Source organism: Oxyura jamaicensis, chromosome Z, assembly GCF_011077185.1.
Source record: "Oxyura jamaicensis isolate SHBP4307 breed ruddy duck chromosome Z, BPBGC_Ojam_1.0, whole genome shotgun sequence".
Lineage (NCBI taxonomy): Eukaryota > Metazoa > Chordata > Aves > Anseriformes > Anatidae > Oxyura > Oxyura jamaicensis.
This window is the reverse complement of record NC_048926.1, coordinates 24700141-24713604: the sequence shown is the minus strand read 5'-3', so window position 1 is coordinate 24713604 and position 13464 is coordinate 24700141. Positions and strand designations below refer to the sequence as shown.

The following is a 13464-nucleotide window of genomic DNA, read 5'->3' as shown; positions in this document are numbered from 1 at the left end:
ATAATTATATTTCAGATGTGCTGGCAATAATTACTCTAAGTTTCACTTGCTCTTTTGTGAGCAGTAATTTACACCAAAACTAGAAATGATAATTTTTCCAAACGGGTATTTAGTTCCTCAAGTTAATATAGCCATTTAGTACATAAGAATTCAAGTTGATCTTACTTTATTTCATCCAGTCAAATCTGCTTAAGAATTCAAGTTGATCTTATTTATTTCATCCAGTCAAATCTGCTATGTCCAACGTCATATTATTATTATTTAAAAAAAAAAAAAAAAAAAAAAAAGTAACTTAGCAGGCAAGATGTCTAAGTAAAACTTGAAAGCTTTCACTTGCTAACAAGCTTTGGAGAAATACTTTTTTTTTTTTTTTTTTTTTAACTGCATTTTATCCTGAATCTCTCAGTGGCTACCATACTGCTTCATGTACTTTACCATAATCAGCACCATAGTTTTCCATTTTTTTGTTAATGCAAAACTAAACCCTTCTTTTGAGCATAGACTTAGTATATATTCAGTGTTGAGAAACAAAATATATAAAAACAATGTATCAACCAAGGCAAGTTTCTAAATAAGGAAAATCATTTTGCCTCACATCTCTATTTCAATAAAGTAGCAAGCATCTGGAAAACAGATGTTTCTTAAAAATGCATATGCCTTTTGATATACTTGCTTAGAAACATGCAGTGCAGTTTAGATTCCTTGATTAGTTGCATTTTAGTATTGTTTTCCATTAATCATTCTTGATATTCTTAATTTACTATTTTTGTAAAATAGATTAGCGATATTACTAACAAATTTTAGATATTATTTCTAATACGTATGTTGGTTTAGAGGTTCCAGCTATATTGTGGTGTTATGGGTGATAATTTAAGATACTAGATAAGTGGAATCTACTACGATTTATGTAGGATGTTTATATTTGAGGTTTAAGTTTTAGAGTGGAGAGTTAAAATAAAAGGATATTGCCATGCTGTAGCACTCTACTCTGTAGTGGGTGGGAATGGGAGGGCATCAGGAGCTGAATGTGAGGAAAGCTGAGAACCACAGTGGCAAGCTGAAGTGGCACGAGGAATCCCAGGTGGCTGCCCTCTGTGAATTTTGGAATGGTCTGATGGATGTCCAAAAATGTGTGATTACAGTGATATCATACTATATTTCAGAAAGAAGCTGGGGTAGTTAAAATGAATTTAAATTTAATTTCAAAGGCACTTGGAGAAAGATTAAGTCTGGGAACTACTGGTTCAAAAATATGTTTGAGCAGTTTTGCATGGAAGACCTTTTTTGATGTCCTAGTTTCTTTTACTCTGAAGAACTACAACAGAAAGGCCAAGACTGGTATGAATAGAAAAAGACTGAGAATATCTGCATATGGAGACAACAGCAGGAAATACACAGTACAGGCTCTCAGAATGGCCTGTGTTAATGACACCCGGATTAGCAGGTCATCAGGATCCCAACTTGTAGACCACTTTCCCAGGACACAGATATCTGGAGATAAAGAACAGTGATGTCTTCTGATGACTGACAGGGGTGGAACAGGACTAACAGCACCAATAAGAGGACTAAAAGGCATAACCAAAACCTGTGTGTGGTCACCAACCAAAGAATACAAATGTGAGAACATCATTGCTTGCGTTCCTTGACCTCTGCACCACTGCAACAGACCTTGGACACAAGCATTCTGGGGTCCAGCTGCGAGATGGACGGCTTAAGAACCCGTCTTGGTGCCTGGCCACTGGGCCAACTTCTTAGACATACACCTTTTGGTGATTGTGTGTCAGACCACGACAGTGTGAGTGAAACCTTTTCTGTTTCAGTTTCTGTTTAAGTAAAATCACATTCTACTTCTATTAGGTCTCCCAGTACCTACAAGGCCTTTCAGTACCTAAAGAAGGCCTACTGGAAAGCTGGAGAGGGACTCTTGTTCAGGGAGTGGAGTGATAGGACAAGGGGAGATTGCTTTAAACTAAAAGAGGGTAGATATAGACTAGACATAAGGAAGAAATTATTTACTCAGAGGGTTGTGACGCAGTGGCACAGGCTGCCCAGAGAAGCTGTGGATGCCCCGTCCCTGGAAGTGTTCAAGGCCAGGTTGGATGGGGCTTAGAGCAGCCTAGTCCCTGCATGGGAGGTGTTCCCGCTCATGCAAAGGGGCTGGAATTAGATGGTCTTTTAGAGATCCTTCCAACCCAAAACATTCCATGGTTCTATGACTGCAGTGATGCAGCCTAGCTACATTACCAGGTCAGCAGATCGAACTGAAAGGAGCAGACAAGCTTTGAGTTCAAAGGCCCTGTCAAAGAGCTTCTAAGTAGCATACAGATTTTAACCCAAGAGAAGAAGTTCAAACAAGGAGAACAAGAATATTGTATTTTTGCAGTTCCAAGTATTGTGTGAAAGAAACTATAGGTAGGCAAAAAACAATGTAGAAGAGGATATTTCCTTGCCTACAGGAACCATGTGCTTCTGAACTTTCTGAAGGTTTTCACGCTGTTTGCTCCTAACTGTTAACTTTCTTCTGGTTCTTCAACCAAAATTAATCAGAGGAGGTACAAAATGAGCAGTTGTAGACACAAATGGTTTTAAGCACTTCTATTTACCTCAAGAACTTAATATTAATCAATGTCATGTTAATACAATCCCCAATTTGGACTACTAATCATTTTAAAATCATTATTAAAAGTTTATTTTGTTCTAGGATTTTGGAAGTCATATTTAATGTCTATATTTTTATATTATGATCTACATAAACATGCTACATATTCTTTTATGTTCATTTTCTGAAATATGTTTACTTATACGAATATCATGTTATGAACAGGTCCTTCGAAAAATGATCAGCCATTTATTGACAAAGACCAGATTCTGGAATGGATCTATTACTTTTGTGTCTTCTGACAATATTTGCATTGTTCCATATATCCTTTTGAAAGGATGCTAAATAAATCTTCCCATTTTATAGTCTTTTCCCCCTTGATTACACACATATCAAACAGTAGCCTTAGGATTAAAGTTTATCAGAAACAAAAACAAAAACCAAACAAACAAAAAAACATGCACCTATTTGTACAATACTGGGCAGGAGAAAAAAAAAAAAAAAAAAAAAGTAAGGTGGTGATGCACTATTAATGTCCATTTTTCAAATGAGGTTGAATCTTAGCAAATTATAATTTCACTCATTATAAGCTACCTGGTCCTAGAGCAGCAACATATTTGAACTTTCCATCAGATGTCATCAAAAGGGCATTGTTCCTTCATTGTTTGCTATCCAATATTCAAGTGACCTTTTGAGTTATGATCATGAAATTTAGTACACTCATTTCTCCTGATTATGTGGGAAAATCATGTGAAATTTGACATTTATGCTGCAGGTCAGACAAACAGCAGCCTAACAATTCACAAAAACTGACTTTCCCCTTTGGACAGAGGCACCCCAGTTCGCACAACTACGAACATCTGAGGTCACCTATTTTCTAACAGTGCTAGTAAACACTGCATTCAGATCCTACAAGAAGAGATAAGATTCAGGTGACACAAGTACGCAAGGGACATGCAGCTGTACCTGTTCTTCCCCACATGTAGTTTTAATGCTGAAGTAAACAGACCTAAGAAGATCAGTCCATAACAAAGAATGACTGTGTGAAAGTGAATCCAAAGTAGGTGGAAATCCTGCTGGCAACTGTAGGAAAAGTTAGTCTGCGATTTAGCAGTACCCCACAATCTTGCTGATGCTATTTTCCCACGGTAGTGTCAGCATGTAAAACATTTTGCTATCTCTGGGTGGACAGAAGACTCCATTTCTTCCTGGCAGCTAATGGCCCCGGCCTCATTTATACACATACTTATCTTCTTCCATTTGGAAGAGAGCCATACAGTATACCTGGGAACAAGACCACAAGATCTCTGCAAACTCCAGCTAGGACAGAAAGCTACCACATAGCTCCTCATGAACAGAGACAGCACTAAGGAATAAATCAAGCAAGATATTTTCAAAACAAGCAATCATACTAAATGTACGAACAATCAAAAAAAAAATCAACTAATGTAATTCATGGTCTACAATGCTAAAATACTTGAAATCTGTGTTAGTTTATCTTAATGAACTATGTAGACAATTGCAGTGGTTTCAGCAACTGCTACATAAATAACAAGATTTGTGCTGCAAGCTGGAGTGAGAAGCCTGAGAAAGGGACAAAAGGCTATATAACACATAATATACAAAGAAGTAAGTACCCTTACCAGGAATGATCCATAATACTGGCTGACTGCTATAAAAACAGAACAAAGACTATCAAAAGAAACAAAACACTAAATTGCAGATGAACAACATTAACAAAATAGAATTGCTAGTTCTTTTGTTCTGTTTAGCAGTATTAAATTTTATGTTAAATAATTCTCATGTAATTTAAAACTATATTCAAAGATCAAATAAAATAAAACAACTTCTAAGAACGTAGACGATCAGATGTAGTCCCATCAATTAATAAAATACACGTAGCACAGAAAAGGAAGAAACAAAGGAACTTAAACCAATATGACCAGACAACTTTTGCAAAACCAAGCTCGGCCACAGAAGTTTAAAATTCTGAAGAAACTCAGGTTTTAAGGGCTTTATAATCCATTTTAGTAGAATAAAAGAACATTAAAATAAAAGAACAGCTTTGAAAGATGAAGGACTGACTGAATATAAGTTTTGACTGAACATAGCACAAAAGGGCAAAATCAGAGTTCCTTTTGATAGTTTGTTCCAGTGAAAAATCACCTTTACCAGTTAATGCCTATTTCATTTATTCTTTTACATTCGATTTACTCTGGTGAGCCTAGTGCACCAGTAATAAGCACATATTCAGATATGCCCAGAGCCCCAAGTCCAATATCTAACATTTGTGATACTATTTTTATTATATTTCTCCAGAGGAAAAATGAATGGGATTTAACTCATTTTTCTTTTAATGCACAGAAGACTCTCCATTATCTGAACTAATGGGGTCTGGGATATCCCAATTAATACAGGCAGCACAAGAAGTGTACAGAGTCAGACTGAGACCAGTAAAATTCATTAGGTATTCATGGTGTCAGTACCAATCCAGATAGAGCTAAGCTGCCTTCTTTACAGCCATCTAAGCACTTCTGCACTTCACTTGCTTAAATCAGGCACAACATCACAAACCCAGGAACCAAGTCAGGTCTACCATTGCACCCAGCCTCAAAGGCTTTCTGAGGCACTGGACACCATGCTAAGGACCCATTCAAATGCTCATACTGCAGGCCAGCCTGGCAGATTCTACACTGATGTAACAAATCTTGCTGAATCGAAGTGGAATCCATATTCAATTAGTTTAATGTATGCAATGATTTCCCATGCATACAATTCCAGAAGCATACTGCAGAGATGGCCAATTTGGCTCTGTAGAAAGGAGGAGTGGATCCGTATAATTTACTAACGTACTCCACACAGTGCAAAATCAGTATGCATACTTCTGGATGATAGAGGATTCTTGACAAAAGTATACTGTGTTTACGCAATGTTGCACACACGTTTATAAATTCAACACACACAAGCTAACGCATTATAAAGGCTTTGCATCTGGGACAAGGATTAATTTGCAACCTTGATAATTCTTTAATGGACAGCAAAGATAACAGCACATTTATCTTCCCCTCTTTAAGGAAGCAAACGTAATATTTTCCCTCCGATTCCAGTTCTGTTCTCTAGCCTGAATAAATTCTTCTCATACCAGAATTCTGACTCAGTGATTTGACATACAAGTTACCTGATAGTTTTCCAAACATCAAAGCCATCCAAAGGCTTAGTGCCATTGGTATGTCCTCCAGCAAGGTGCACCAGTGTTGGCAGCCAGTCAGAGATATGTATTAGTTCTTGACTTTCTACACCTTTTTGTTCCAGTAAAGGACTTGCAACAAAGCCTACTCCTCTCACTCCTCCTTCCCAGAGGGTCCATTTTCTTCCTCTGAGTGGCCAGTTATTTCCACCTGCCATAGTCTGTCCTCCATTATCTGAAAAACAAGTAATTGTAAGCAATCAGTGGTAAGAAAGAAACAGAACAATCCTCCCCACAACATTTACTCACCCATGTGAAAAAAATAGTTTCACAATGTAGACATGACATGCAAGCACTTGCATAGAGCTGTTAGGTGTTAATACAATGTACTACATATTCAGAATGTGTTACAAACTAAGTTAATTCTTGCAAGAGTCTTACAAATTACCTCAAAGAAAAGGTATTACTGGGCAAAAATGATACCATACTACAAAGCAATGATTTAGAAAGGTATAGGTAACAACAACCATTGATCATTAGACATCCAAAGCTTCCAGAGCTATGGACTTAAAAAAAATAATAATAATAATAATTCCGATTACTTTCAAGACCATAGGAAAAGTTGATATCATCATTAGTACTCAGACTACACTATTACTCCGCTTTCTGAAGCAGTTATACTTTAAATAGAAAACTGTTATTCCACTATCAGGACAATAAATGTACTCATAGGTTAGAACTATTATATATATATATATATTATGTCACACAAAACAGATAATTTCACAGGCAAAAAGAGAAAACTTGAGTTGAGAGTACTTGAAATAGTTGAAATAATTTGAAAATATATTGAATCTATTGTGTTTGGTGAGAACAAAATGCAAGATGGTTATAGAAAAAGTTGAACTTTGACTACAGTAACTCAGAAATAGCTATATGAGTTAGAGATAGTTCATGTAACTTTTAAAACTCTTTTCTGACCAATTTTCTACACTTAGAAAAACATCCAGATTCCTAAAATTGACAGGATTTACGACACTTTGAAGTCACTTTTACTACTATTGTACTGTATAGCTGTTCTTGTTCATACCTGCTTTAATGATTTCAGAAGAGTAATTGATAGCAATCCTTGTAAGCATGACTTTTCCTGCATTTTAGTAAGTTTAAAATTACTTTCAATAGTAGTCATTGATCTGACATTCAGTAAAATCTGTCAAGTGTCTACTTTAAGCATTTTCTGATTAAAAAGCTGGAATTTGAGGTAAGAAACAGGAAGTTCATGTCCAATAGATTACAGAAGAACTCTACTGTAACTGCAATACAGCCAAATGATCTCCCTTCTGTTTTATTAATTAAGCATCAGTGTAAACCCCTACTGTGAACATCCTTCTACTGCGAAACTCTTTTTGCTCTACTCATGAATAATGTAGTGGAAGATTTTCAAAGGTGGAAGCCTAAACTAAACGAAACATGGGGAAAAAATAGCATGATCTGAAAAGTGCAGTGCTCTGTGGCCCAATTATCTTCCAGCAGGGCTGCTTGCATATCCAGCACTCTTGGGTTAAAAAATAAATAAATCAAGAGTTTTACTGTTTACAGGATGAAATACATGCAACTCGATACTAGCTACCAATAATTCTCACACAAAGATGTTGAGCGCTGAGATCTGAGAATTTAAACAGTTGTCAGAGACAAAGAAGACATCAGTTTAAAAGTTCCTTTTACTCTTAGTGTAAACAGGAATTCCTGCTGGGAATACTCAGGGAACAGAGCTTTCAGTAGCTCTTAACCTTTGGTGGTATTACAGTAAAAGGTATCAGTAGATACACAATTTTAGAACTAAGGACATACTGTGGAATCAAATCTTAACTATGTTAAGTACTTTCTTTGTATGACAGGGTACTTACTTTATCTAGCTGTTTAATGTTAGTATTCAGGATTATAGAAACTGGCATATCAACAACAAAGTAGCAAGGAAATTATAGAAGTAGAATGTCTTACTGAAGAATGGAGAGAGAAAAGTTTACCTTTCCTCGTTTACAGTCAAATCTTTATTGTACTTTTTTTTTTTTTTTTTTTTTTTTTCTGAGACATTACTGTCTGTAGTTTAGTTAAGACATTCACATTATGCCAGTTTCATTACGCTATAAAATCCCTGAGACAAGGATTCTATCTAACATATACCCATAAGTAAAGACTTATATGCAATGTCAGATGTAGTACAATAAGACTGAAAAAAAAGGGGGCCGGAGGGGGAGGGGACAACAATATTTTCTTGTTTTGATAGCTTACCTGATATGTAAATGGAAAAACAACAACAACATATGAAACAAGCATCACCCCACTTTTTTTCACATTTCTAACTTACTACTTCCCTCTCCCTAAGGAATTCATATTCAAGAATTAATTTCTGCTTCAGTTCTCTACCTAGTTTTTAAGAAAGTTTTGAAGGAAGGAAAAGGATGGTTTCTGTTTTGATTCTTGAAGTTTCCTTTCTAGTTAAGCAGAACAAAGTTGATGTGTCACTGACAGTTTATACATAAATATCATTTTTCGAAGTTAGATATATCTATTTCTGTATGGTTTGAAATACTATCTAGGACTTCAGATATCAACAATACATTAAAGAGTAGAAAGTTTCATGATACTAGAAGATCATAGTCAAGTCTGTATTGATGAAATACTAAGCCAAATAGTAGATAATAAAGGCAGGGCAAGGGAGTAAAAAAGAAGCCACTGACTTCATGAGATGTAGATTTTGGAGGAAGAAAGGCATGAAAAAACAGTACAGGACTGTAACTGGAGTTCTAGGTAGTCTTACCTATTAGGGCATGTTTAGACAGCAGGACACAAAATGGATAGGTATTGTGTAACCAACATAGAATCATTAAGGTCGGAAAAGACCTTCAAGATCATCTGGTCCAACCATCACCCTACCACCAATGTCACACACTAAACCATGTCCCTAAGCACCACATACAGCTTTTCCTTAAATACCCCCAGGGACAGTGACTCCACCACTTGCCTGGGCAACCTGTTTCAATGCCTGACTGCTCTTTCTGAGAAGAAATGTCTCCTAATTTCTAGCCTAAACCTCCCCTGGTGCAACTTGAGGCCATTTCTCTAGTCCTATCACCAGTTACCTGAGAGAAGAGTCCAACCCCCAGCTCCCCACACCTTCCTTTCAGGTAGCTGTAGAGAACAATAAGGTCTTCCCTGAGCCTCCTCTTCTCCAGACTAAACAACCCCAGTTCCCTCAGCCACTCCCCACAGGGCTTGTGTTCCAGAGCCTTCACCAGCTTCATAGCCCTTCTCTGGACACGCTCCAGGACCTCAATGTCATTCTTGTAGTGAGGGGCCGAAAACTGAACACAGTACTCAAGGAGTGGCTCCAATACAAACATCCTTCCTCTAAGATAACACCTGTGGATACTATCCTACTGACAATTTATCCATTGATGCTAAAACACAAAGTTTGCAGAAAGCCAATAGAGAAGTTCAAGATTAAAATATCATTGATATCATTGATCAATATCATTGATTAAATGAAAGAACTATTTCATTCTAAGAAACTAAGACAGATTCTCTGACTCAGGAATTTCTTCAGCCACAAGCTGCTGAAGATTAGAAAAAAATCACAAAGTTTTTGGTGAAGGACAGCGATGACAAGTTCTAACACTTTCCTAGGCGCATGCTACCAGATATCGCTGCAGTGAGGGGATACAAGTTTAGATGGATATTCTGTCTGTGGGCATACAGACATTCTCATATTCTCCCAAATAAGCCACTCCTTACTAACTCTTCATGTTGTTTTAGCAAAGTATCTTGAATGTGCAACACACTCAGAAGTCCATATGGAAAATTCCAGTCATTTACAACACAGGCAATAACCACTTAGGTAATAGACAAATAGGATCATTGTTGCTTCATGTTCTACACCAGAACCATATCCAATTATAAACCCACTTCAAAACAACATTTCCTCAATGATTTATCAACCATTTTTGCAACTGTTTCTCTCCATGACTCATCCTAATACATTACCTCAGCAGTCTCCAGAGCAAAGCTTTTGGAATCAAGGTACCCAAAGCTGGAGGCCCTGATTTGTAACATTTCTTATTATTAAAACTTCAGCCTTGCTACTTCAGTGAAAACACAACCCTCCCCCAAGCATGATACTTCAATTGTCTCTTTCCTGGAGACAAACATCAAGTAGAATTTCATTAAATATAATAGAAAAATAGTCTGGAAAATGTAGTGAGCATATTTTTCCTATCTGTAAGAATAATTTTCGTAATTACATCTGTATAATTTAGACTTCAGTAGTACCCACAACATATTATGTGCATTACAAAAATCATAAAACAAACCAGCTCCTGTTCATAAAGAAAGGATGAAAGGGGAGAGAATAAGGCTATAATTAGAAATGATGGTACTTGGCATAAGCATTACCTAACTAATTTATTCAGTTTTGTTTGTTTTCTTAAATGGAAGCATCATACATTTTTAATGAGCTTGGTTTGATAGGTGTTTAGCTACTTTTATTTTCTCTTGGTATTTTTATCAATCCCATCATTCTGTGTTATTTTAAGAAAAGGGTACCTGAGATGTTCTTTTTCATTCTGACAAGATTTTCTTCTGTAAGCTGAAATTTGAGGCATATTTGCCAGCATAAATGGCATATTTGCCAGCGTAAATGGAAGAAACAGAACCATTTACGCTGGCATATTTGCCAGAGCAAATGGCAAAACAAGGTCAGAAACAAAACAAAACAAAACAAACAACAACAACACACACATACACACACAAAAAATAGTATCCTAGCTACTTTTAAAGGTTGATTTGATCAAAGTAGTGCACCCTTGAATTAACATCAGCTTTGCTGACTACGGAGAAATCTGTATAAACTAGTAAAAAAAACACCAGTGCTGCACTGATTTGGGAAGAGATGTCATTCCTGCTGAGTAAGAGAAAGGAAAAACCCTAAAAAGAAATGTATTGAGATCTCCAAGTACTGGTGAGAGAGCCTACAACTCTTAGATCTGAGGAAACCATGTAGTGACATATGTAATAGGGCAGTAGATATTTCTGAGGACCAGGAATTGGACAAAAGTTAGAGCCCCTGGGTATAAAAGCCATGCACATCTCTAGTATTATCATTCTCTGCCAATGTGCATGTCTCTTGTGAGTAGCACAACTGTCTTTAAATGTTGTGTTGTCCTTCAGTATTCAAAGACAGGAATCTGACAGGACCTGAATTCCTCTTCCAAAAGAACTGCCACATCAAACAATCTCAATGGAACTGACTAACAAAATTAGTAGGTCTAAAATGCCCCAAACCAACATAACACCCCCAAGCTAAAAGCAACAAGCAACAACACATTTTGTTGGTTTTTCCATAAGAATATATCTCTGGGACATGTGTAATCTCATAAAAGAGATTGCTATAAAGCTCTCGAGATGAAATTGCTTTTGCTTTAGAAATAATTTTACACAGTACTCTAACATCCTGAATAAATTTTAAGTCTTGGAGAACTTCTGCCATCCATTTTGATGAAAATACCTAGAAAAATATATATATTTTTTTTTCTTTTAAGCCTAGTAACTACACAAATTTACCTTCAAGAAAAAAATTAATTGCACATAGGACTGCTTTTACTTTTTCCCTCATACTCCTACTTACACCTAATCACTTTCTCCGCCCCTTTTAAAGTCAATACAAAGGTGTTCACATTAAAACATTTTAATAGACCAAGTTGAAACAACAAAAATCCATAGTACCTTCCTTCCAAAAGATTTTAGGTGAAAATAGAACATATTTCTCACATAGAAAATAAGAGAATATAATCTATATTGAAAAAAATCTTTGTACAACAGAAGACAGCTGTCTTTCAAAATATTGTGGGTTTTGTAAAACTAATGAATAGGATCTTTTTAAAATATAAACCATAAGCAAGTTAAAGCAGAACAAAGTTTGTGCATCTTGACTATACCTTTAAAAATAAAGTCCAATGTTTTCTCTTCACAAACATCTGCTTTTGTCATTAATATTCACTGTCATATACATGAGAAAGAATTTAATTTGTTAAATCTGTAATTTGTAAACTGTCAAAGATGTTTTGCAGGAGTTCTTTAAGGAATCAATAAACAAAATTAAACAGAGGGGCCATTCTGTTTCTCCCAAACTCCTCTCTGAAGAGTTGCCAGCTGCCAAACATTCTGACTAGAGCACTATATATATGCAGTGGTATGGGATGTATGCAACTAGTAAACAGCTTAATGAATATAACCTCTTTGAAGAACAGCTTGATAATAAGGAACAGGGAAAAAAAAAAAAATCTGAGAGCAATAACTAATGAAGTATGTATGGATTCTGGTCTTTGCATTGACTCACTTTTTCATTGAATTAGTCTACAACTGCAGCAACAGCCTATTTCATACTATGAAGAAAATCCACATACAGATAATAAGACAATCCACAAACAGATAAGAACTATGTGAAAAACTTCATTCATTATTTACTCATCCTCAGACAATGGAAAAATTGAAAATGGCAAGAGTGGTGACATCAGAACAAACCCTGACCAAGGGTCTTCCCAGGATCATAAATCTCATTGTGCATTCCTTGCAAAGTTAATTTACCAGTTGCTATTGAATTCAGAGGCAATATTAATAACATTAATTGGTTTAGCAAAACTTCACATATCAATAGGTTCGAAAGTTATGTTTGAGAAAGGAGTTCAAATGGAAACAATTTTGCAATAATACATAATGCCAGTTTTTGTCTTAAGAAAAAAAAAAGCTTACCCTCCCCTAGGCACGTGCACAGAAATCATTATTGCCTATGTGGTGAAATTAAATGCTTACTTAAAAAAAACTATGAAAAGATCTTTGATTTACATTTGGATGGTGTGAAAGCACCATAAGAACTTCTTCCAAAGCACACTTTAGCATGATCAGCCCATGAACTTTTTTCCGCATATGGTCCAGTGGTCCAAATGATTTCCCTTCTGTGACTTTTACTACCTGCACACGCTGTCTTAGCAGCTTCTGCTAATGGTGTTGCCTCAAATTAATACTCTAGAATAGAGTTGCAAATAAACTAGGAACTGGTCTTCACTTTTAAATATTTCCCTTATCCTTTGTCAGTTTTTCTGTAGGACTTAAGTGACTAAATTAAAAACTGTAAATGATACAGAAAATAATTTTGCTTTGTTTTGTGTATTATTCAAAAGCAACAACATGCCTTGTTGTATAGCAACATATTTTTCCACCAACAGACTAGATCTTGTTTCAACTACACTATATCTTTATCAACGATCTGGACAAGGGGATCAAGTGCACCCTCAGTAGGTTCACAGAGGACACCAGGGTAGGAGCGAGTGCTGATCTGCTTGAGGATAGGAGGGCTCTGCAGAGGGATCTAGATGGGCTGGACTGATGGGCCTAGGCCAACTGTATGAGGTTCAAGAAGACTAAGTGATGGGTCCTGAACATGGGGCACAACTACCTCCTGCAACTTTACAGGCTGCGGGAAAGAGTGGCTGGAAAGCTGCCTGGCAGAAAATGACCTGGGAGCATTGTTTGATAGCCATCTGAAAGTGAGCCAGAAATGTGCTCAGGTGGCCAAGAAGGCCAAGAGCATCCTGGCTTGTTCCAGAAATAGCGTGTCCAGGAG

General features: G+C 36.4%; 1 protein-coding gene across 1 annotated transcript in view; it reads right to left on the bottom strand.

The window, feature by feature from the left end:
* ARSB (arylsulfatase B) overlaps window positions 1-13464 on the bottom strand; it is a 70470-nt gene that overhangs the window by 29089 nt on the left and 27917 nt on the right. Inside the window, exon 5 of the mRNA XM_035309207.1 lies at window positions 5778-6021. Within this exon, the coding sequence (XP_035165098.1) occupies window positions 5778-6021 (244 nt within the window). The remainder of the gene's footprint in view (window positions 1-5777; window positions 6022-13464) is intronic.